The 26,453-nt window shown below is 41.2% G+C and overlaps 1 protein-coding gene across 3 annotated transcripts in view; it reads left to right on the top strand.

Moving 5' to 3' along the window:
* Positions 1–26,453, top strand: part of PDE7A (phosphodiesterase 7A) — a 226,302-nt gene that overhangs the window by 120,966 nt on the left and 78,883 nt on the right. For 2 of the 3 annotated variants that reach the window (XM_073631713.1, XM_073631715.1), the window contains exons 2-3: positions 9,906–9,966; positions 25,351–25,434. In XM_073631713.1, the coding sequence (XP_073487814.1) occupies positions 9,906–9,966; positions 25,351–25,434 (145 nt within the window). Of the gene's footprint in view, positions 1–3,376; positions 3,678–9,905; positions 9,967–25,350; positions 25,435–26,453 lie in introns of those variants that run through there. The other variant, XM_073631714.1, reaches the window with a different exon arrangement.

Here is a 26,453-nt window from a genome sequence, read left to right as displayed (position 1 = left end):
AAGGGTGTTGGCCAGGAACTTATCTTGCATACAAACGGCAAGGAATTGTTGGCCTTCAAACACGACTAGTGACGTACTACGTGGTTTATCAGCTCTTTAGCACCACCCTTTGGGCCCCTTCTGCTAATTTTGTGTTAGTAGAAGTTTGAGTGCTGATTCATGCTTTTCAGTTTGCGCTTTTCATTTTGCACTTTTCAGTTAATTTCTGAACAGCCGTTCGTCAACCAGCCATGTTGCGGAATCGGAGGAGATAACGTGTTATCTATTATTGGCCTTGGAGTCATTGCTTTGACCCAATGTTCCAGTCCAGGAACAGGAGGAGGAGGATTTCTTGGACCAAATATTGGTTGCTTTATTAATCGTGACCAATTATGTCATATGCCTTTGCTGTGGGAGCTCCAGGAGAATAATCCAGATGATTTTTCGGAATAATTTCCGGATGACTGACCCCTGCTTTCACTAACTTTTGGCACTGTTGACTCCCTGTATTAAAGCGGAGGTCCACCCTAAAATAAAAAATACATTAATATTCTCAAAAAATATATTTAAAAAATTTGAAAAAAAAAAGTTTTTTACTTGCCAGAGACCCCTGTTGCTAGGCAGTCTTCCTAATCTGCCTCTTCCTATTCTCCTGTTCTCCTCTTCGGTGAGATACCCTGTTGTCTTCTGGGACGTGTGTGTCCCCCAGAAATCAACAGGGCCATTCACGAAGTGCCGAGCGACTCACGCATGCGCAGTAGGAAACGGGCAGTGAAGCCGCAAGGCCTTTGTTAAGATGGAGGCACCGGCACCTGATCCGATGGATGGATCGGCCCGGGGGGGGGGGGGGGGGGGGGGGGTCACATCACGGGCTTCCTGGACAGATAAGTGTCCTTATTAAAAGTCAGCAGCTACAGTGTTTGTAGCTGCTGACTTAAAAAAAAATTGCAGCTGGAACACCGCTTTAAGAAGCAGGACACATGCATTAGGCTTTTATTTTATTTTTTGGTTGAATAATGATTTGATTTGGTATATGTTCTATATTTTTGGTTAAGTTCTTTTGGCAGATAGCATGTCTAATTTTCTTTTCTTTTTTTAATGCACAATAAAATTGTGTAGAATAATACTTGGCTATGTGTTTTACTTCAAATGACAGTTTGGGAGTAGGCAGTTATATTTAAAAAAAATACAATGTAAAATTGACAAAGGACACCAACATAGTTGTATCTTTGATCTTAAAAACTACGTGATAATGGTGCTGTGGTAACTTGCACCAAAAAAAAAAAAAAAAAAAGCATAATAATAATAATCTTGCTATCACTAGAAAAAAAGCCTTTGAAAATTTGTTTGCCACAACTCCATGAGTATTACCAGCAAAGCAGCTTCATTATTATCCCATTAAAGAAGAGAATGTGCGCTGCATTTCGAGATTTCATAATTTGCCGCGTCACCAATGTTAAGTATCCATTACGAGCGCTAGTTTACAAGACCGACCGCTTCTGGCTCATCCTTGCTTCTGAGTATGCGTGTTTGTACTTTGGACTTTTGTCCGCGGACTTGTGTACACACGCTTGGAAAATCAAACAGACAAAATCTGACAACAATTGTCTGATGGAGTGGAGCACCATTCCCGTCGGAAAATCCGAACGTGTGTATGAGGCTTTTGGATACTTTCACACTGGGGGTGTGCCGCGTTGGCGGTAAAGCTTATTTTAGCTGCGCTTTACCGTAGTTTTAGCGCTGCTTTTTGGCCGCTAGCGGGGCATTTTTGACCCCCATTAGTGGCCGAAGAAAGGATTAAAACCATCCATGTTGCGGTGCCCATGCATTCCAATGGGCAGGGGCTGTATACAGCGCTTCCCTGATCGCGAAAACCGATACCGAAACAACACCGATACCGAAAGTGACTGTTTTTAAAAATATTTTTATACAGGAGATAGTCAGAGACTGGGGACATGGTACAAGAGATGGTCAGAGACTGGGGACATGGTCAGAGACTGGGGACATGGTACAGGAGATGGTCAGAGACTGGGGACATGGCACAGGAGATGGTCAGAGACTGGGGACATGGCACAGGAGATGGTCAGAGACTGGGGACATGGCACAGGAGATGGTCAGAGACTGGGGACATGATACAAGAGATCAATGCAGCCTCACCAGTGCCCGTCAGATGCAGCCAGCCTGTGTCCCCAGTAGTGCAGCCAGTGTCCCCATTGCAGCCAGTGAAGGGAGAGGAGAGCCGCCGCCTGTTTGATTATAGCGCCGGGAACATCACAGCTTTCATTTCAATAGCTGTGTTCCCCCGCTGCGTGCCGTCACATACAGCCCCTCCCCCTTGTCCGGGCACTTTGATAGACAGATCACCTGTCCCATTGGACGGGTGATCTGTCTATCAAAGTGCCCGGACAAGGGGGAGGGGCTGTATGTGACGGCGCGCAGCAGGGAACACACAGCTATTGAAATGAAAGCTGTGATGTTCCCGGCACTGTAATCAAACAGGCGGCGGCTCTCCTCTCTTCTACAATATAGAAAGCCCCCCTGATAGGCGACACCAGGGGTGGGCCCCGCCCCTTTCGGTATCGGCAAAAATTCTGTTTCGGCTTTTTGCCAAAAGGGCCATTTTCGGCCGATATGTTTCGGTGGCCGAAATTTTGGTGCATCCCTAGATAACACTTTAAAGGATAAGTTCATCTTGTGGAACGTGTTACATATACCAGCTGCTGCAGCATCTCCCCTCTCCTCCACAGTGAAAGCGAGTGTGCACATTCTCTGGGCGCCCACTGTCGCCGTTTAAAAATGTGTCCATGCGGGTCTCAGTGCGCCCAGCCACTTCATTCATTCATTCATTCATTCATTCATTCATTCATTCATTCGCAGTGCTTTGTCAATGGTAAACTACAATTACCGATAGCCTTTGTGGCTTTCGGCGAACTCCCTTGGCTCTGAGTGCTTTGGTAGTTCATTCTCTTTTATTGTCAGTGTGTTTCTGCCTGGCGATATGAGGTACGAGCAGACAGATACACAGACCAGTCTGCAGGAGTTCTGCTTGGCACCTGCAGGTGCAGTGTTTTACAGGCTCTAAGTAAAAAATAAAATAAATGCACATTTTTTTTGTAGGTAAAAAAAAAAAAGTGCATTTAGGGCCAGTTCACACCATATAAACACAGTCCGCATGTGTGTTTTTGATGCAGTCCGGTGCTTTTTTTTTTAGGTGAACTTATCTTTTAAGAAATCTGTTTCACCTCTAGCTGGGTACTTTAGGGAGGTATATTTGAATAGAGAGTCAACAAAGGGAGGGCCTTTGCTACCACCCAGTTTTTCAGCTAATAATTAATGGTATATATATATATATATTTTGTGAAGTGTGAAGCTCCGTCTCTCTTGAAGTGTGGCTGTGTTTTGGAGTTGTGTGCGATCCCCTTCGTCTTGTTGTTGCTGGTCTCAGCAGTATTTCATACAGGAGCTCTGCCCACAGTCATCAGGTGACTGCTGTGTTAGTGCAGCTGCTTAGAGCTCAACTCACTTGGAGCCATTCTGTTTAATGTCACAGATTGCTTGTCATTAAGCATGCCCTAAAAGCCTCTTTCTGCTGTTGGAGGGACAAAAGCAGAGCATGATGCAGTGTTTTGTGTGACTCAATGGGAATTGCATTAATCTGGTCAATAGCTGTGATACTTATCAAGTGGATTACTTCAAAGGTATGAAGACATCGTAGCACCTCTTTTAGAGCTTTGACACATTGTTGTGTTTGACTTAATGTAGGTATAAAATAGTTTTTTTTTTTTTTTTTGTGGGGGGGAGGGGGGGGGGGGAGTAGAATGTCCTATTTTAAGGGTCACTTTTGAAGTGGTATGAAATCTGTAATCTTCTGTACAGGGCTTGGTTGGTACAGAAATCAAATCTAATGTGCTAATTTATAGAGACATTGGGGGTTATTTACGAAAGTCAAATCAACTTTGCACTACAAGTGCAAAATACAGGTGCAAAGTGCACTTGAAATTACACTGAAAGTGCACTTGGAAGTGCAGTCGCTGTAGATCTGAGAGGGACATGCAAGGAAAATAAAAAACAGCATTTTAGCTTGCACATGATTGGATGATAAAATCAGCAGAGCTTCCCCTCATTTCAGATCTACCCCTCAGATTTACAGTGACTGCACTTCCAAGTGCAATTTCTAGTGCACGTTGCACTTGTAGTGCAAAGTGGATTGGCCTTTTGTAAATAACTCCCATTGTCTATATTGCAAGTGTAGTGCTTCCATCTTAGTGTATATGTTTACATACCCTGGCAGAATTTTATGAAACTTTTCTTTCTCGTGGTTAGTGTTTGGCTGAAGCCATTTATTATCAATTAACTGTGTTTACTCTTTTTAAATCATAATCACAAACAAACTACCCAAATGACCCTGATCAAAAGTTTACATATCCCAGTTCCACTTAATACCGTGTATTGCCCCTTTAACATCAATGACATCTAGAAGTAATTTGTGGATGAGGCTTTTTACCTTCTCAGATGGTAAAGCTGCCCAATCCTCTGTAAATTCTTGGGTAGTCTTGCATGAACTGCACGTTTGAGATCTCCCCAGAGTGGCTCAATGATATTGAGGTCAGGAGACTGTGATGGCCACTCCAGAACCTTCACTTTATTCTGCTGTAGCCAATGACAGGTCAACTTGGCCTTGTGCTTTTTAGATAATTGTCATGTTGAAATGTCCAAGTGCATCCCATTCGCAGCTTCCTGTCTGATGAATGCAAATGTTCCTCCAGTATTTTTTGATAACATACTGCAATCATCTTGCCATCAATTTTGACCAAATTTCCTTCCTCCAGTGACCAGTATAAGAGAGAGAGAGCGATGACATCAAATTTAACACACCTGCTCCTCATTCACACCTGAGACCTTGTAACACTAACGAGTCACATGACACCAGGGAGGGAAAATGGCTAATTGGGCCCAATTTGGACATTTTCACTTAGGGGTGTACTCACTTTTGTTGCCAGTGGTTTAGACATTAATGGCCGTGTTGAGTTATTTGAGGGGACAGCAAATTTGCACTGTTATACAAGCTGTACACTCACTACTTTACATTGTAGCAAAGTGTCATTTCTATAGTGTTGTCACATGAACATGAACATGAAAAGATATAAAAGTATTTACAAAAATGTGAAGGGTGTACTCCACTGCTGTAAGGCACTTTCACAAATGTATTGCACTCTTATAGTCCATGTCAATATGTCATTGTTGTTTTTGCTGTGTTCTTTACATCATTTCCTGCTACTGATAGTTAACCTCTTCTCTACTTGGCAGTGCTTTATCTTGCTTGTTGTACATTTTACTTTCGCTCCTTTTTGTCCTACCCCTTATTTGATTTCATTTTACAAATTCAGGTACAGAAAGACAAAAAATTGTGTCCTAGAATCTTTCTTATCCCTATGGCTTTTGCATTGCAAACTGATTTTTTTTGTTGCCACAAGTGGAGCACCCAAGATATATTCCATTTATGAGCTGTGTGTGTAGTAAATGTTACTGTAATATGACTGTACATCTGGCTATGTTTAGCATATTCTATTCCAGCCAGTTTTTTTGTGTTTTTTTTTTTTTTTTTTTTTTTTGTTTTTTTTTTTTTTTTGAATATTTGTAGAGCATATCTTATATAAACAAGTTTTCTGTTTACACAAGTCCCTGGCCGATCCACACAGGTCCTGGGAAAATAAAGCCTTGTGTGAGATCCAAACTGATTTGTCAGGGCCATGTATTCATTTCTCAGGCCCACTATGGTGCTGGGCTAATCACGAGAGTCTAGTGTTGTCATATGGGAGAGGGGTAATGGATTACAAGCTTATTCATACCCAGAAGCTCTGGATGTCCCTAATCTCCGGTGAGTGCTTACTGCTGATAAATGACCCTTTTCCTTGCCCTGCATTTTAACTAGTGTCCGATCTTGCTAAAAATACTTGCAGCACCTTGTTGGCAAAAAAAGTTTGGGTCATTTTGTTAGCTTAAGATTTTCCATTTTACTAAAATTTACAATTGCACATTTAAATTGCTTTGAGTTTGCGTTTTCTACTTTATTACATATACTTTTTTTTTTATATATGTTACTATAAACACTGATCAGCCATAACTTCATGACCACTGACAGGTAAAACGAATAATCTTGATTATCTTGTTACAATGACATCTGAAAGCGGGACAGATATATTGGGTATGTAAAAAAACAACAAATTCCCAGCTCACTTACCAACCAGCCTGCAACAAACCAAATTTTCCCATCTAACAGTTCATGGTAAAACCAGGGGTTTAGTTTGCACACATTTGCAAATATATGCATAAGATGCAGAGGCCATTACACGGCACCTCAGTGTACTGCAGTTCTAACTATAAATTTTGAGTCACCAGCATTAGGTAACCATGTTGTCCCTGAAGTTGATGTGTGGAAAGCAGAAAAAAAATGAGCTTCGCAGTTTGGTCAGAGTAACCCATGCTGACCTGTGTCCACAGCCAAAAGTGCCTACAATGGGCACAGGAGCTTCAGAATTGGATCACAGAGCAGTGAAAGACTGCGGCCTGGTCTGATGTCGTCCTGCAGCTTGTGCATATACAGTACCTCACAAAAGTGAGTACACCCCTCACATTTTTGTAAATATTTTATTATATCTTTTCATGTGACAACACTGAAGAAATGACACTTTGCTATAATGTAAAATAGTGAATGTACAGCTTGTATAACAGTGTCAATTTGCTTTTGCCAACACAGCCATTAATGTCTAAACCGCTGGCAACAAAAGTGAGTACACTCCTAAGTGAAAATGTCCAAATTGGGCCCAAAGTGTCTATTTTGTGTGGCCAACACTATTTTCCAGCACTGCCTTTACCCTCTTGGGCATGGAGTTTACCAGAGCTTCACAGGTTGCCACTGGAGTCCCCTGCCACTCCTCCATGACAACTTCAAGGAGCTGGTGGATGTTAGAGACCTTGCGTTACTCCACCTTCTGTTTTGAGGATGCTCCACAGATGCTCAATAGGGTTTAGGTCTGGAGACATGCTTGGCCAGTCCATCACCTTTACCCTCAGCTGCTTTGGCAAGGCAGTGGTCATCTTGGAGGTGTGTTTGGGGTTGTTATGTTTGAACACTGCCCTGCGGCCCAGTCTCCGAAGGGAGGGGATCATGCTCTGCTTCAGTATGTCACAGTACATGTTGGCATTCATGGTTCCCTCAATGAACTGTAGCTCCCCAGTGCCCCAGACCATGACACTCCCACCACCATGCTTGACAGTAGGCAAGGCACTTGTCTTAGTACTCCTCACCTGGTTGCTGCCACGCATGCTTGACACTATCTGAACCAAATACCGTAAGTTTATATTGTTTATTATATATATTATTATTATTATATATCTCATCAGACCACGGGACATGGTTCTAGTAATCCATGTCCTTAGTCTGCTTGCTCGTCTTCAGCAAACTGTTTGCAGGCTTTCTTGTGCATAATCTTTAGAAGAGGCTTCCTTCTGGGATGACAGCCGCGCAGACCGATTTGATGCAGTGTGCGGCGTATGGTCTAAGCACTGACAGGCTGACCGCCCCCCACCCCCCTACCCCTTAACCTCTGCAGTAATTCTTTTAAGTATTAAAATAAAAGTTCACGCAATCTTTGACAAACTTCTGGTTTAATGCATTATTTTGACTAGAAGTCAAAATAATGCATTAAACCAGGACTCCAGGTTTCCTGGCGCTGTAAATTGTTTTTGATTCATTTTCATGCCAGAACAGACTGGCTGATGCTTTAAGGCCCGTACACCGGATCAGAAAATCATACAAAAAATACCGCTTTCAAAGCAATCGCACGATAATCCGATCGTTGATACACAGCTTTTGAGAGCCAATCGCGACATCTGATATTATCCAATGGGACAAGCACGAAAATGTTTCTTGTAGGATACCAGAGACCTTGCGTTACTCCATCTTCCATTTTGAGGATGCCCCACAGATGCTCAATAGGGTTTAGGTCTTGGGACATGCTTGGCCAGTCCATCACCTTTACCTTCAGCTTATTTGGCAAGGTAGTGGTCATCTTGGAGGTGTGTTTTGAGCGTATGATTTTCATTTTAATCGGTACAGTTGTTCAAAAATACAATACAAATACATTGCAACTTATTACATCACTTCTGAATTTTTATTCTGTTGTAGGAGAATTTTCATAACTTTAGTAAACTGTTAATTTTTCGATATGAGATTTGCATGCCAGGCATTAATCTATAAGATGGCGAACCTCGGCACCCCAGATGTTTTGGAACTACATTTCCCATGATGCTCAACTAGACTGCAGAGTGCATGAGCATCATGGGAAATATAGTTCCAAAACATCTGGGGGGCCAAGGTTAGCCATCACTAGTCTGTAATATACTGTAGCAGTTTGAGATGTACAGTGGCGCTGTGTTCCAGCAGCAGTACAAGGCACTTCACTTCTGCTGCTGGAAATAAAGTCCTTATTAGTGCCATTCAGGAAAAGTCTTGTATTACAAAGAATACAAGACTTCCTCAGATTGGATGAGGTGGAGAGATGGGTTCATGACATTTGAAAACCAGTAGCTGCACATGCTGTACAGTCTGATTTTGTAGTGGGAAATTGCTTATCTAGCCATGTCTAGATGTAATTGGTGTAATTGACACAACTCTGTGTCCTATCTCTAATACTGTGTATTAAAAAAAAAATACTTTTTGCATGTTTCCTTTATGCAGTATAGTGGATATGATGGCATAATGTGGTTCAGTTGTTTTTGCCCAGCCAGCATATAGCTACCAGACACATACTTGAATCAGTTGAGTGAATTGTCTCGCTCTGGTGTTTTTAGGCTTTTTTTTTCCCTCTCAGAAAATGATTGTCACAGTACTTTGTAAAATGATGTCCGCACAGCAGTAAATGTTATGGTTTTTTTTTTTTTTCGTTTGGAATTGACTTTGCTTGTGTAATGAAGCCACATTTAGAACAGTAATGTGTGTGTGTGTGTATGTGTGTGTGTATATATATATATATATATTCGGGTGGGCCACGCAAAAAAAAATTTGAAGAAAAATCAATTGCAGCCACTGTGCCCATCAAACGCTGCCACTGTGCCCTTGAATGCCCCCAGTGTGACCCCCGCCCGCTCGCCATCTGCCCGGCACTTTCCCTGTCTTGGTGGGGCAGCGGGTGAAGACGACGAGCGGGGGCCTTAGTGCGTCTCCTGCCGTCCTAATCTCCCATCCTCTCCTCGTGATAGGCGTCCAGTAGCGGCGCCTGTTGTTTTAGCAAATCAGGTGACGGGTAACAGCCCAGAGCACCTGATTGGTGGAGAGGCTGGTTAGTGTTAGGAAAGCAAATATTAATTCGCTTTTTTTAACATAGCTGAGTGACCTGCGAGCGCCCAGCATGGCGCTCGCAAGTCACCTTTTTTGACGCCCATTACAGCCTATGGCTCTAATCAGGTGCTTCAAAAACACCCCCCCGCTGCTGTAATTCAGGCGCCCTGTGCCCAAAAAGGGGCCGGGCACTTCAATAGGGGGTGGCAGTGGCGGCCATAGCTAGATTCATGCAATGCATGAATCTATCTACTGGTAATAGAGGGGGTGGCAGGAGAGAGTGGGCGGCATAGGAAGAACAAGGTCCTAAAAGGCCACTTTGCTCGTTATCCACAAGTTACTTCTGTAGTGTCATTTGAGTGTGGACCCCACCACAAGGGTTTATATTGTTTTTGTGCCTGGAATTGGGTTTGATCTTGCTTGGTTGGAAAACTGGAGAGCATAGTTTTTATAAATCTTGCCTTTTTATTATTTTTTTATTGTTATATAATTGTTTCTTATTACCTTTTACAGATTAACTTTGTCAATTGATGTTTTCTGTTTTTTTTTTTTTTTTTTTTTTTTTTTTTTTCCCCCCCCCTTGCAGAGACGTGGGGCAATATCATATGACAGCTCTGACCAAACTGCCTTGTACATTCGTATGCTAGGTAAGTAAAAGTTTGTGCAAGAGATGTGAAATAACAAAGTTTAGGCTTGTGCAGGAAAAATATATGCTGCCAAGAAAATGTATTGTCGCCCCTTGCAACCGGTTATCTCCAACTAATTCTACAGACCACGGCTTAAAAGGTTTTTGGGGAAAACAAGACATTTTTTTTTTTTGTTGGTACAATTTTCATACACACCCCTGTGGGACATAAGATGTGGAGAGTGATGAAAAAAAGAGAATAAGTCCTCCCCTGCCACTGGGGCCCATGTATCTGACTAGGGTTGTCCCCATACCACTTTTTTAGGACCGAGTACAAGTACCGATACTTTTTTTTTTTAAGTACTCGCCGATTACCGATACTTTTTTTTTTTTTTTTTTTTTTTTTTTTTTTTTTAGGGGGGTGATGAATGGTGTCTGTGTGTTTTTTTTTTTTTTTTTTTTTTTTTTTTTTTTTAATTTTATTTACATTTTTATTTTTTTACAATAATATTTTTTATTTTTTTTATTTTTTACAATAATAATGTTTTTATTATTTATTGCAATGTGTGTTTTTTTTTTTTTTTTATCAGCCCTGTTGGGGGGTTTTGGTGAGATATCAGGGGTCTTAACAGACCCCTGGTATCTCCCGCTTGAGACAGAGAAAGAGACGGAGGATAGAGATTCCCCAGTCCCTTTCTCTACAGCCTCAGCTGCACTGAGAATGAATGGAGAGAAGACAGCGGCTCCTCTCTATTCATAAACTGAGACATTGTAATCACAGGAGATTACAATGTTTCAGTTATGTGAATGGACAGAGTCAGCTGACAGTCCATACACAAAGAAGGACATGGAGAGAGAGACAGCACAACGGAGGGGGACAGAGGAGCGGAGGGGGAAGGCGGAATGAAGAGGGCATGGAGGATGCGGTAACAGTCAGCGGTGATCGCATGTGGGGGAGTTACAAGCACCGATCACCACTGTATGTCACTAAGCAGCTGAAAGCTGCGGGGGGGAGGGGGGGGGGGGGAGCTTGTAACTCCCACACGCGCGATCACTGCTGAATGTACAGGTATCGGCGGAAGCATCAGGAGCATTTGCCCAAGTACAAGTACTTGGGCAAATGCTCGGTACCGATACTTGTATCGGTATCGGGACAACTCTATATCTGACTGTGCAAAAGGTTGATTCTGTAACTGTAAAATTTCAGTTTGACTTTAATATGACTAATACTGAAGATAAATCAGCTTATACTTTCCCCTTCCCTGGTTTTTTCCTTTGCTCCTTCATCAACATGCTAATGAAATTTTTAAATAAAACCCTTCTGTTTTCATTACATACCGGTTTCCTATTGTGCATGCGTGAGTCACACTGCTCTTTCAGAATGATCCCGCCGACTTCTGGGACCTGTGTGTGTGTCCTAGAAGGCAGCAGGGGATAAGAGAAGGGGCGGAAATGTCGTAGAGTGCCAATTGGGGATATTAGCTGGAAGTGGGAGTGAGTATCTGTTAGAGATGCGCAATTAATCGTTAAAAAAATCATGATCTCGATTCAACCCCACTGACTATCTCTTGTTGCAGAGTTTGCTGATTCTTTCATATAACAAGTGGAGAGACTTATTTGCTCACTACACGAGACGCTGTTAAACACGCGTTCAGAGGCAGTTGGACACTTTTTTTCAACTGCCCCTGAATTCATTCAGTGTTATCCTATGTGTCCATGTACACAGTCTCGTTTTATGGTGTTTTTAGGCAGTTGCGTTTAACCTAGTTTTTCCAGAAGCAAAAAATGGGTTCAGACGCAAAAGTTTTCCATGTTTCAGACGCCAAACGTGGCTAAACGCTGGTGCCGCGTTTGTGTTTATAAGTGTTTCTAAAGGAACCCTATTTTTTGGACCAGAAAACACAGAAATATGATGGTAAACTGCAGCAGAGAATGACATTTTGCGACCCGACTTTGCCACTACAACATATCCAAAGTTGGGGTTCCTAGCACCAAGTGGCCCCGAGATACGGGGCCCCAAAATCGGGTCGGAAAATGTCAAGCACTTTTCTGCAGCAGAGAATGACATTTTGCGACCCGAATTGGGGCCCCATATCTCTGGGCCACTTAGTGCTAGGAACCCCAAATTTGGTGTGCAAACACCGTGGAGCTAGCACTACAACATATCCAAAGTTCCTAGCACCAAGTGGCTCTGAGATATGGGGCCCCAAAATCGGGTCGCAAAATGTCATTCTCTACTGCAGAAAAGTGCTTGGGGAGGGTCTTTGTTATCTTAACTAAACGCTTCTAGATCCAAACGCGGTAAAACGCCGCTAAACGTGGCAAAACGGGCGTTTCTAAATGCCGGTTTCATCTTTTAAAAACACGTGTTCAGCAGAGTTTGCAACGGCGTCTCCTTTGCATGAAGCCTAAGCTGTCAAAAGAAAACATCCGGGCAGTATGTCAAGTTTTATAAAGAAAAATTGTATAACCTTCTTAGATCAAAGAGAAACTTCTGTGTGTTAAAAGAAAAATCCAGGCAGTCTGACAAGGTTTTTAAACAACGTGTATGCAGGAAGTTTAACCACTTAAAGTCTAAGGCTTTTTCTGACACTTGTTTCTTAAGTTAAAATCAATATTTTTTGCTAGAAAATTACTTGGAACCCCCAAACATTATGTATATTTTAGCAGAGACCCTAGGGAATAAAATGTCAATTGCTGCAATATATTTTTTTGTCACACTGTGTTTGCCCAGCACTCTTTCAATTTTTTGGGAAAAATATACTTCGATGAATAAAATTAAAAAAAAAAAAAAAAAATAGCCCAATTTTTTTTTTGTTTTATTATGAAAGATGATGTTACGCCGTGAGAAACGTGATCTATCCTCTAAGGAAAAAAATTGTGATTCTCATTTTAGCCAGAATCGTGCAGCTCTAGTACATGTCGTCAAAATCGGGTCCCCAGGTCCCCCCCCCCCAAAAAAAAAGTGCCAAATGTGGCGGTGGAAGGGGGGGAGGGTTTGATCGAGCGGAGCTTGCCCTTTTAGGTGGAGCTCCGCTTTAAAGCGTGCGCTGCTGTATGCATGTTGAAGTGTTATTAATTTTGAAGACCATCACCAATTTCCTGTTACAATAGAAGTCGAAGCATCTGTGCTACAGAGCACCGTAATAAATCTAGCTTTGGCATGCACTGCGTTTTTAATTTTAGCGCATTTATACCTCCACAGTGTGTTAAATTGCATGCACTGCGTTAAGGCTGTCCACTCAAAATGAATAGGCTACCAACGCACTATAACATGTTTGAAGTGAATGCAGGTGAATTGCCTCAGTGAGTTGGTGTGCCATTCAAAATTAATGGCACAGTAGTACAGCAATGCAATGTTAATAGGTAGTAGCATTCTAGGTGAGTGTTATTTGAGCAGTTTTTCGGAGCATTTAGGGACCACTTTGTTTGCCTTGCAAGGTAAACAGCTGGTAGTCTGAGGGTTTTACCTTTTCTGGCTTTAACTTTTATCTCTTGCTACCTGGAGCACCACTGTTCAACAATACCTCTTCCGTCACTCTGGGATGTGCTCTGTGTGACAATGGTTTATGATTTAATAGCACTGTCTAGTCAGGAGCCATCGTCCCACAATTATAATATTATTTACTTTTCAACATGTAAGCACCCATGAAAATTCTTTTTTTGTTTTTTTTTGTTTTTGTTTTCCTTCATCTCATGGTACAGTAGCATAAACAGAAAGTTGTAGACTTAAAGTGAATGTAAACTCGATTCATGAAATTTGAGCTGGGCACATATATCTTGTGTTTTTCTTATCTCTTTTAAAAAGCCCTCTGTCCTGTAGCTGTCTCTTGCTCCCTTCTGTTATCAGCCGGACAAGTTCTCCCTCACATATGATAAAAGCAGCCAGAGTTTTGTGTTGGGGAGATTGCTATAAATAGATTAGCAAAGTCCTGAACTAGACAAGGAACAAACTGAGCTGAAAGCCTCTATCTGAGGAGAGGGGGTGTGTGCCTTTTCTCCAATCAGCTGTCTTTGTATTCCCAGGGTTCTCTGCAGTCTTAACTAGAGAGAGAAAATCTGCTAACATGAAGAGCACTTTCTAAAGGATATATACAGTTGAAGACTGTGCCCCATCTTTGCCCAGTGATGTCTACGAGTGTCTGTGCCATCCGGGACTCTCCCTCCTGATTGGCTGAGACACAGCAGTGGTGCCATTGGTTCCTGCTGTTGTCAAAGTCAGTCAGCCAATCAGGAGAGAGAGGGGATAGGGCCAGGCCACGGCTACGTGTCTGAATGGACACAGGGAGCTGTGACATGGCTCGAGTGCCCCCATAGCAAACTGCTTGCTGTGGGGGCACTCAACAGGAGGGAGGGACCAGGAGCACAGAAGAGGGACCCGAGAAGAGGAGAATCTGGGCTGCTCTATGCAAATCCACTGCACAGGGCAGGTAAGTATGACATGTTTTGATTTTTTTTTTTTAAAGAAAAAAAAAAGACCTTGCAATCACTTTAAGAATAAAAAAAAAACAAAAAAACGGAAAGTGCTTGGCATAGGTTCAGACTCAAGGTTGCTCTGTTATACAACTAAAAAAAATAGCCAGGAAATACCGAAAGTGAAAAATATAGTATTCCCTTACATTGTGATTAGGGAAAAAATGCTTGCTTACCTTGATGGTCTGTGGAAAAATGCCCGCTTACATTGGTAGTCAGTGACGTGCCCCTTTTCACTGGAGGCCAGAAGAGAAGGGACTTTGGTGCTTCCTTTTATTGGTGGTCAGTGGGGTAGAGCCTACTTCTAACAGTGTAAAGGGGTCAATGGAGAAGGTGTGTAAAAAGGGTGAAAATACTGTGCTATACCCAATGAAAAAAATAAAAAATATAAAATAAACAAAGAGCTGCTAACACACAGACAAACCAAGTCAAAGTGGAAGTGTAAACAAGAAGTGTAGCGCTAGAAGTAATATCTACCTATCTGCATCCAAACCGTCTCAATCAAATAGTCGGGATGGATGCAATAGGAGACAGTGATGATAAATGGGCTGGTGAACCTCACAAAGTATGTGAAAAACTAATACAAAAGTGGGAGAAATGTCCACAAAAATGTCCAAATAGTGGGAAAACTGGCTCCTCAATCTTCAACCGAACTGGAAAATGCACCAAAGAGCAAGGTGAGCACGAACGAATATTCAGGTAGAAGAATGGGTACTCTTACCAGATCTGTTGGACGCACCTACCGTACGGCAGTGCGTCTATTCCCAAGGATTGAACACCCGCCAGACAGGTCCAGCAATGAAGCTGGTCCCAAGGTCATCTGATGACCACCTTGGGACCAGCTTCATTGCTGGACCTGTTTGGCGCGTGTTCAATCTTCAGGAACCTCCGTTTTTACTTACATCTACTACTGTTCAGATTGCAATTCGAGGCCTACAGGAGATCACCCAGTTTGGCGTTACCACTGGGGATCCAATATCCCAAAGCCCTATAGATGCACTGCCGTACGGTAGGTGTGTCCAACAGATCTGGTAAGAGTACCCATTCTTCTACCTGAATGTTCGTTCGTGCTCACGTTGCTCTTTGGTGCATTTTCCAGTTCGGTTGAAGATTGAGGAGCCAGTCTTCCCACTATTTGGACATTTTTGTGGGCGTTTCTACCATTTTTGTATTAGTTTTTCATACTTTGTGAGGTTCACCACCCCATTTATCATCACTGTCTCCTATTGCACCCATCCCGCCTATTTGATTGAGACGGTTTGGATGCAGATAGGTAGATATTACTTCTAGCTATACACTTATTGTCAGTGGAGAAGGGCCGTCTTAGATTCGGTGGTTAGTGGGAAAAATGTCTGCCTTACATATTATACAGATATTTTTAGTTGGTATTGGAGCATAAAATGAGGACACAGGAGACCAGTAGCAGTAAAAGTGTTTGAACTTTACACTTTTTCCTGTGTAATGAAATCTACAAGCTAAACTCCAGCTTTTAAAAACCATTACATCCCCTGCAGCTTTCATGCAAGTCCAGTTACGTCATGGTTTCTTCCTTGGCTGTAAGGTGATCCTTTCTCCTTGACTAATTGGCACTTCCATAATGATGTGGTCCATGGCGGCCTGGGCTGACAGGAAGTGGTTTGGATAAGCTGGCTGCTTTTTATTTTATTTTTTGTTTTTTATTTTGCTTTTTTATGTTAAATTTGAACAGGTTACATTTGTGAGGAAAAGGGCATAGAGGGGAGTTAGCTAAGACTGGAGCAAATATGCATTGCAACCAGTCAGCTTTTATCTTTCGTTTTTAAAGCTGAGCGAGCTGAAGATAAAAGCTGATTGGCTACTATGCACAGATGCCCCAGACTGTGTGCCTCAGTTTTAGTAAATTCTTAGAGTACAGTCAATGAAAACTCACTGAGGCACAGGAGTAACTTTCTGGTCCAGGCTTTGGATGTGACCAGTAGAGTAGAGCCTTTTAAGTGAGGTACTAGCAATCTTCCTGCCTCGCGTTACATATGCTAATCACCTGAAGTGTCTTGTTGACTTTAACATAGAGACATCACTGGATTATATAAAGGACACTAGAAATTTGTATTATGCAGTTATAGACAGTGGGGACAGAAAGTATTCATACCCCCTTAAATTTTTCACTCTTTGTTATATTGTAGCCATGTGGTAAAATCATTTAAGTTTATTTTTTTTCCTCATTAATGTTCACACAGCACCCCAAATTTACCGAAAAACAGAGTTGTTGACATTTTTGCAGATTTATTAAAAAAAAAGAACTGAAATATCACATGGTCCTAAGTATTCAGACCCTTTGCTGTGACACTAATATATTTAACTCATGTGCTGTCCATTTCTTCTGATCATCCTTGAGATGGTTCTACACCTTCATTTGAGTCCAGCTGTGTTTGATTTTACTGATTGTACTTGATTAGAAAAGCCACACACCTGTCTATATAAGACCTTACAGCTCACAGTTCATGTCAGAGCAAATGAGAATCATGAGGTCAAAGGAACCGCTTGAAGAGCTCAGAGACAGAATTGTGGCAAGGCACAGATCTAGCCAAGGTTACAAAAAAATTTCTGCTGCACTTAAGGTTCCTAAGAGCACAGTGGCCTCCATAATCCTTAAATGGAAGACGTTTGGGACGACCAGAACCCTTCCTAGAGCTGGTCGTCCAGCCACACTGAGCTATCAGGGGAGAAGAGCCTTGGTGAGAGAGGTAAAGAAGAACCCAAAGATCACTGTGGCTGAGCTCCAGAGATGCAGTCGGGAGATGGGAGAAAGTTGTAGAAAGTCAACCATCACTGCAGCCCTCCACCAGTCTGGGCTTTATGGCAGAGTGGCCCGACGAAAGCCTCTCCTCAGTGCAAGACACATGAAAGCCAGCATGGAGTTTGCTAAAAAAAACACCTGAAGGACTCCAAGATGGTGAGAAATAAGATTCTCTGGTCTGATGAGACCAGGATAGAACTTTTTGGCCTTAATTCTAAGCGGTATGTGTGGAGAAAACCAGGCACTACTCATCACCTGTCCAATACAATCCCAACAGTGCAGCATGGTGGTGGCAGCATCATGCTGTGGGGGTGTTTGTCAGCTGCAGCGACAGGACGACTGGTTGCAATCGAGGGAAAGATGAATGCTGCCAAGTACAGGGATATCCTGGACGAAAACCTTCTCCAGAGTGCTCAGGACCTCAGACTGGGCCAAAGGTTTACCTTCCAACAAGACCATGACCCTAAGCACACAGCTAAAATAACGAAGGAGCGGCTTCACAACAACTCTGACTGTTCTTGAATGGCCCAGCCAGAGCCCTGACTTAAACCCAATTTAACATCTCTGGAGAGACCTAAAAATGGCTGTCCACCAACGTTTACCATCCAACCTGACAGAACTGGAGAGGATCTGCAAGGAGGAATGGCAGATGATCCCCAAACCCGGGTGTGAAAAACTTGTTGCATCTTTCCCAAAAAGACTCATGGCTGTATTAGATCAAAAGGGTGCTTCTACTACATACTGAGCAAAGGGTCTGAATACTTAGGACCATGTGATATTTCAGTTTTTCTTTTTTAATCTGCAAAAATTTCAACAATTCTGTGTTTTTCTGTCAATATAGGGTGCTGTGTGTACATTGAGGGAAAAAAATGAACTTAAATGATTTTAGCAAATGGCTGCAATATAACAAAGTGAAAAATTTAAGGGGGTCTGAATACTTTCCGTCCCCACTGTATACTGCTGACATCCAGGAATACATCTAAAAACTGGCCATACACTAGTAAAATTTCAAACAAACTTTTGCACAAAAATTCTTTGTACATTCGGTAACTTGACAAATGCCATTTGAAAATACTTGCAACATATGTTTGCTTTTAACATTTTGACTTTGGAATGAATGGACTTGGGGGGGAAAAATCACTAGTAGAACATTTTTAGTTGGAGAACCATTTTCCATCCCACTTCTTTGCATTGTCTCATTACTGCAGTCAAAAACGATTATCGTTTTGACCCCTGATTACAAAATCAAATGAAAGTTCTTAAAATGAAAATTTCTGAACAAAATTTCACTAGGGCACCCCCAGCTTGTTTGGTAGAAATCTGGTAGAAAATTGAATTTTTTACACTGTAGTACGAGTACAAATTGTTTTGTTGGTAAAAGGGAATTCTTTGTAATTTTCAGTTTAGTAAAACATTTTTGTTCTGAACTTTTAAATGGATGCCATAAGTGAACCATATGTTAAAAAAATTACTCTCAACTTTTCATTTCGTTTTCAAAGAGATACATTTAATCCATTAAGAAAATTGTAGTTTGACAGCTATTATTAAAATATTGCTATTTATCTTCTCTAAGTTAGTCTTCTGTGTGTCTAAATCGACTAGAGCCAGTCAGATTTTGGACAGACATGTTTATTTGTATATAGAAACGGACTTCTAATAAATAAAAAAAAATTATTTTATAATTTTTTTTAGATATTCATTGTATTCTGGTAAAAGATCTTTAAAGCCAAACTCCAACGAAAACAAAAATCCTTTCTTGCAATAAGGATCCCATGCATGTATTAACGCGGCCTTAAAACGTAGCCTAATGTTCTCTCAAGGTTAAGTCATTTGTTAAATTTTGTGTTTTACCCTTTTCTCTTATTTGCTAATGATCAAAATAGGGGGCATAAGGGTTTTATCACAAGACTTACTAACTTCTGTCTAGCTTTTGAAGGCATTTTATATGGCTATGCAGAGAAAATTGAGTACTATCCGTGATACTTTTTTTTATTTGCACTAACATACAATTTTTCAGGACAAGCTTTCAGGGTGTTTCTCCTTCTTCAAGGTCCAAGCAGTACTGCTTGGCCATTGAAGAAGGGGACACACCCCGAAAGCTTGTCCTGAAAAATTGTATCACGGACAGTACTCCATTTTCTCTGTCACAATTGCACTAATACGGCTATGCCAAAGGTAAATAAAGGGTACTGCAGGATGTGCTTGAGTTCCAGGAGTGCAGACCTGACATGACGAGTGTATTTGGGGTGTGTGTGTGTGTGTGTGTGTGTGTGTGTGTGTGTGTGTGTGTGTGTTCTATACAGATCCAAAAACCCAGGGCCTTTTTAACACTGTACAGCCGTGGCCAAAAGGTTTGAGAATGACACAAATATATTAATTTTCAGAAAGTCTTTTGCGTCAGTGTTTTTAGATATTTTTTGTCAGGTGTTGCTATGGCATACTGAAGTATAATTACAATTTACAAACATTTCATAAGTGTCAAAGGCTTTTATTGGCAATTACATTGTTTATGCAGAGTCAATATTTGCAGTGCTGACCCTTCTTTTTCAAGACCTGCAACTCACCCTGGCATGCTGTCAATCAACTTCTGGGCCATATCCTGACAGATGGCAGCCCATTCTTGCACAATCAGTGCTTGGAGTTTGCCAGAATTTGTGGGGGTTTTTTTGTGTTCAACAGCCTCTTGAGGATTGTCCACAAGTTCTCAATGGGATTAAGGTTTGGGGAGTTTCCTGGCCATGGACCCAAAATTTCAATGTTTTGTTCCCCAAGCCACTTGGTTATCGCTTTTGCCTTGTGGCAAGATGCTCCATTATGCTGGAAAAGGCATTGTTCGTCAACTATCCTTGGATAGTTGGGAGAATTTGCTCTCAGAGGATATTTTTGTACCATTTTTTTTTTTATTCAAGGCTTTGTTCTCAGGCAAAATTGTAAGTGAGCGCAGTCCCTTGGCTGAGAAGCAACCCCACACATTAATGGTCTCAGGATGTTTTACTGGAAAGGGGATTCATGGGAGAAAATGACTTTACCCCAGTTCTCAGCAGTCCAATTCCTGTACATTTTTGCAGAATATCAGTCTGTCCCCAATGTTGTTCTTGCACTCACACCTTGGAAGCTATCATTGCTGCAATCTATTGCTGGATTGGAGTTCCATCTTGCTGGACTGGGGACCTTTAAGCTGCGCTGGATTACACTTACATACCTGAGTGGATAAATGTGCATATGACCTTCAGTACTACAGAGGTCCACCTGATCTGGTAAGCGCATTTGGCTTTCTGTGGTGGAGGATCTTGTCACAAATATATCATGGAAGAATTTTATTTCACCTTTCTTCACGAGGGATCTTGCCTGCCATCTTTTTGGATGTTGTTGTCCCTTTTTATGTGGAATAGACTTTTTTCCTTAACTTTATTGTGCTGCACTAACCATTATTTTTCACTCACACCTGCCTGCTGCCATTCCTGAGCAAACTCTGCACTGGTGGTATCCCGATCCCACAGCTGAATCAACTGTAGGAGACTGTCCTGGTGCTTGCTGGACTTTCTTGGGTGCCCTGGAGCCGCCTTCACAAATGCAGTGGAAATGTTTTTATGGGGTTCAGTTAATTTTCATGGCAAGGAGGGACTTTGCAATTAATTGCAATTTATTTGATCACTCTTCATAACATTCTGGAGTTTATGTACAGTGCCATCATAAAAACTGAGGCAGCAGACTATGTGAAAATTTAATATTTGTGTCATTCTCAAAACTTTTGGCCACGGCTGTGCAAGGCCCTAACGAGATTAAAAAAAAAAAAAAATAGGCACTGTTTACTGCAGAACCCTCATATGGAAAAAAAAATTGTAGCCTGTTTTTGTTTTGTTTTTTTTTTGTTTTTTTTTTTTTTTATTTTATTTGTGAGGAATCCTATGCAACTTTGAGTACAACCTATCAAATCCGTACAGATTGGGAATTGATAACAGGAATCTAGTGCTGAAAGTGGAAATATGAACCATGGTTGTTGAATGGCTGACAATGTTGTGATGTCCTATTGGTGGATTCTTTCACTATGTTGGACATTTAAAGCCCATCTCCTACCAAAACCTTTGAGATTTTTAATGTAATGTACAGTTAAAATCGGTAAGCTTTTTAATTGTTAGCTGTGTCCCCATTTGAGAAATTTCTCCTCATTTTCTGTATATTTGATATGTGTTCAGGCAGGAAGCAAGGGGGAAACTAATTGAGGGGACACACAGCATTTTAAACCTGACAGAAGTTTTAGCTTTTTCCCTTTTTAAAATAAAAAATAAAAAAAGATTTTGACTGAAGTTGGGTTTTAATGAGGAACGACAACATCAGCTGCTGAAGAGGTGAGGTGGTTGTTTAAATATATTTCTTTATCCATATATGTTTCTATATCCAGAGTTGGTATGAAATGTATTTGCTTATAGGTCGAAACACTGCTACTTTAATGAGGCCACGTTAATCGTCCTTCAACTTTGTCTATAGCTTTGAATTGACTTGTCATCTCTGCAATTAATATCTTACCGTTGCTGATCTGATGAGCTTCAGCATTGCAAGTTGTTTTTTTTTTTTATTTATACACAGATAGTTTTTGTCTGCTGTCTGACTCTAATGTATGGCCCCATTAACAGCTTGCAATTATTTCCAACATGGTAGTGTGTATAGAGTGCAGCTGCCAATAACCCACTTCTGCATGTAAATTTGGCTTTTCTACTTAACCTTTTTTTTTTTTGTTTTCTTTCAAATTCTAATTGTTTCCACTTGCAATGAATTTGCTTTTTGTTACCAAGGACATTGTCAGTATTCACAAAAAAATGTTTCTCTACTCATCTGCAAATTCTTTTTCCAACTAAAGCAAGCCATAAATTATGAAATTTTTCTTACCTTCAACCCTTTGCTTGATTCTCCCATCAACATTGTCAGTGCTGATGAGGGAGATCTTCCCGCTGTGCCGTTGTTCTGACAGCTGGAGGTTTCCCAGCCATCAGAATACAGTGATCACAGCTAGCAGCTATAGCCACTGGCAGAGATCACACGAGAAAAGCCCTACAGGCTGGTTATGCTGAAGTCTGATCAATCAACTTCAATACAACCAGCCTGCCCATAGATGCATTAAAGTTCAGCGGGTTCCTGATGAGGCAGCCAGATTTCAATCTGTCAATGGCTGGCCTTCTTCCTCCCCCTTTTTTTTTGTTGTTGTTAAAGCGATGATCTAAAAAATGTGATTGTTAAACTTGAAAAATTGTATTGTGTTGCTATCTTAATTGCATATTAGTTCAGACAACCAAAACAAAGGAAGAGTAAAATGTTTGTGTTTGTGTGTGTGTTTTTTTTTTTTTTTTTTGTAGCACTTGCAGCTCTTCTGTAAGATTACTTAAAGCAATGTTTCAGCCTCCCTCCAAAAATTAAGTCACCAGCTACACATACTGTAGCTGCAGACTTTTAATATTGGGACACTTACTTGTACTGGAATCCAGCGATGTCGGGACCGCAGCTGATGTTTCCATCAGTTGTCGGGTGCTGCCGCCGCCATTGCTGGTAAGGGAACTCGGCTGTGAAGCCGCCGGGTTCCTACTGTGCATGCGCGAAGTGCGCTCTTACTGGCTCGGCAGCAGCAGGAGGTGGATATACTTCTGACATACATCAAACACCCCCTACCCCCCCCGAAAGGTGCCAAATGTGGTATCGGAAGGGGGGGAGGAGACCGATAAGCAGAAGTTCCACTTTTGGTTGGAACTCCCGCTTTAATCTGGCCATAAATGGGTAGACTTTTGAACAAAACTTTTTGGGAAAAGAAGGTTCTAAAGCCTAACCGCTTTGTTAGACGAACGGGTTACACAAAAAAAACCCATTATACTAACCATTAGGCATGTGCAATTTGTTTTTTGGTCCGAATACAAATTCAGACAAATTTTTGGTTACTCATGTATTCCTCAATCTCCGAATGAAACAGTAACACATTTCATTGATATCAGGTTAAAATTTGTTTCATTTATTCGTTTTCTAACGAATTGCAACTTTTCAGAAAGATTAGAATTCGGATCTGTCTAAAAACGATTGACCAATTCAATTTCTCTGTGAAGAATAGCTGGTTTGGTAAGCAGCGGGCCGGAGAGCCAGCCGCCCACATCCTTAACCTCCTCACCTGTCAGCTGGCTGTCTCAGTGACAGGTGAATGTAAAGAAAAGAATGCCGCCGGCATTGTCCGTCAATAGAAATTTAAAAAAAAAAAAAAAAATGGCATGGGGTCCCCATCAACATCCATAACCAAGCCTCATCTGCGCATTGCAGCTGGCAGGTCAGGAATGGGGGGGAGATTAGCAAAGCCCCCCCCCCCTCCTAAACCATACCAGGCCACATGCCCGCCCACAAAAAAAAAAAAAAAAGTGTCCCTCAATGTAAATCCATAGTCAATCATGCTGCCCTGAAAAATAAAACAAACACAAAAACTCTCCGCCTCCTTGGATGGCCTCCCAGCAAGTGCCTCCTCTGCGCTTTGACTTTTCTTATATAGGTAAGGGGCAACATCACTTGGTGGCCCGCCTCCTCGTGCCGTCACAGGCCCAGCATGCACCACTCCGTGACATCAGAAGGGGTGGTGCCACCAGATAACACAGCCAAATGGTCCTCTGTATAAGGAATGTGAAAGCACAAAGCAGGCATTCGACAGGAGGCCGTCCCAGGAGGCGGAGTGTTTTTGTGTTTGTCTTATTTTTCAGGGCAGCATGATTATCTATGGATTTACATTGAGGGACACTTTTTTTTTTTTTTTTTTTTTTTATATATAAAGGAGTTGTCAAAAACGGGTCTCTTGTTTTTATTACTTTTTTACACTGTTTTTTGGTGAATGGGTAGGGGTTTGATGTACTTGATACTCCTTCACATAGGAAGGGGGGGCAGGATCTGGGAGCCCCCCACCTGCATACCACCACAACCACCGGCCATTGTTGTGGGGATGATGCCCTTGTCTCCATCAACATGGGGACATGTGCTTTGGGGTGGCGGGGGGGGGGGGGCAGAGCTTGGGGTTCCCCTCCAAATCTATACCAGACCTGAAGGACAGACTGGCACACACATGGCCCAAAATGTCGACAGGTTTTTTTTTGTTTTTTTTTTTCTTCTGAACTGTCAAGTCTCCCGACATTTGGCCTTTTGTGTACCTGACTTTAGAGTTGTGTGTGGTTTTTTTTGTTTTTTTTTGTTTTTTTGTTTTTTTTTTTTATTAGTGGGTCAAATGGATGGAATTTTCTTGCAACTATGGTAGAAAGTGAACAAGACGCAGGATTGACATTTTTTCTCAAATTAACAAATTTCTAACGGTGCATGTGGTTTTCTTTTTTTCTTCGGTAAAGTTCGTCCATTCCAAAATTTAGATGCTAAAAGCAAATTGAATCTTTGTAACAACAAACGAATGTTCTGAGCATTTTCGTACAAATTTTCCTAATACTTTTCTTAAGAATTTTTCTTAAGAAATTTGAAATTCTATCCACCTGTGGTCAGCTTCAGTTGGATGGAAAACTTGCAGTTGGGTGGGGTATCTATTAAAAAAAATAAAATTGGTGCACTTGTATTACCCTTCTCTGAAAAGCTAATTTTGACCTTCAGTGGATAATTCATTATGTCACACTGTAATATGTTAATACTGAGTTTTGGTGTTTTGATAGGCTCTTGTGTAATATTCAAACAGCTGAGTGCAAGTAAGTAACACTTAGTGGGTCCATATGGCATTGAGTGGGGGAAAAAAAAAGCTGAGCTGCTAAAAGCTGCCATTTCTAGGTGCTGAGCCTTGTACACTATGCAGACTTCCCGTTTTGTGAGCATCCTGCAGGCAAATATTACTGAATGAAAAGTGATCTTGTATTGTCACACTAAGGTGCCTTGTATCATCACACTATAACAACATACAGTTTAGGCTCATCTGAATGCTTAACACATGCTTTGACTTGGATTGCGCAGGCAGTAATTGACACACTATAAAAGCATGCAATTGCATGTTTGAAAGTTATAATTTTGGAGTTGTGTAAGATGGTGTATCCTTCCTTTTTTGTTTTTTCTTTTTTTTTTCTTTTCCTTTAGTGTAAATGAAAGAGCTTCACCCGTAGTAATGATATCATGGCTGCATTGTCTTTTACGTTCTTCTTTTTCTTTTTGTAGGAGATGTCCGAGTAAGAAGCAGAGCCGGCTTTGAGTCTGAAAGACGAGGCTCTCACCCTTACATTGATTTTCGTATTTTGCACTGTAAGTCAATGGAAAATATTTGTGGTTACACAGGTCATGATGTAGTTTTTTGCCACTAGGTGTCAGTGTTGGCTTTATTTTATTTATTATGATGTTTTAACATGATTGTAAACGATCACCTGGTAAAACAACCCATTCAGTTTAAAATAGAAATGAAAGGCTAAACATTTTTATAAAGATATTTTAAAAAAATGTATACTTTTTTTTTTTTCCCATTTTTATAAGTGATCACATTCCTTCTGTTCCTAGCTGCATAAGAGCTGGGGGAGGAAAAGCAGCAGCACACCAAACTGCACAGTGAAAGGCTGTGTAGCAGGGCCATGTCAGGACAAGCCTGATAATTGGAGGAAAGCACACTGAGTTCCCAGCATAGCTAGAGAATTGACCATGGTGTGCTCTTCTGCTTAGTGTGATCAGTTATTAGGAAAGTAAGGGGACCAGCAAGAAAACTAGGGATTTCCCACAAAGGAAGCAATACAAATAGACCAGGATACTTTCTCATTCAAGTACATGGTACAGCAGGCACATATCAGGAATATGAAGTGTTGGGGTAATAAACACTTTGCCCTGTTTTTGATCATCAACCATATGACAAAATAAAAATACCGTTAACCACTTCAGCCCCGGAAGAATTTATCCCCTTCCTGACCAGGCCATTTTTTGCAATACGGCACTGCGTCGCTTTAACTGATTGCGTGGACTAGCAACGCTGTACCCAAACAAAATTTTATGTCCTTTTTTTTTCCCACAAATGGAGCTTTCTTTTGGTGGTATTCGATCACCTCTGCGTTTTTTTATTTTTTGCGCTATAAAAAAAAAGACACAATTTTGGGGAAAAAAAACACTATTTTTTACTTTTTGCTATAATAAATATCCCAAATTAAAATAAATAAAAATTTAGGCCGATTTTATATATTCTTTTACATATTTTTGGTAAAAAAAATATAATAAGCGTGTATTGATTGGTTTACGCAAAAGTTATAGCGTCTACAAAATAGGGAATAGTTTTATGGCCTTTT

Source organism: Aquarana catesbeiana, linkage group LG05, assembly GCF_042186555.1.
Source record: "Aquarana catesbeiana isolate 2022-GZ linkage group LG05, ASM4218655v1, whole genome shotgun sequence".
NCBI lineage: Eukaryota > Metazoa > Chordata > Amphibia > Anura > Ranidae > Aquarana > Aquarana catesbeiana.
Note: the sequence above shows the minus strand (reverse complement) of the source record. Positions and strands in the feature narration are given on the sequence as shown.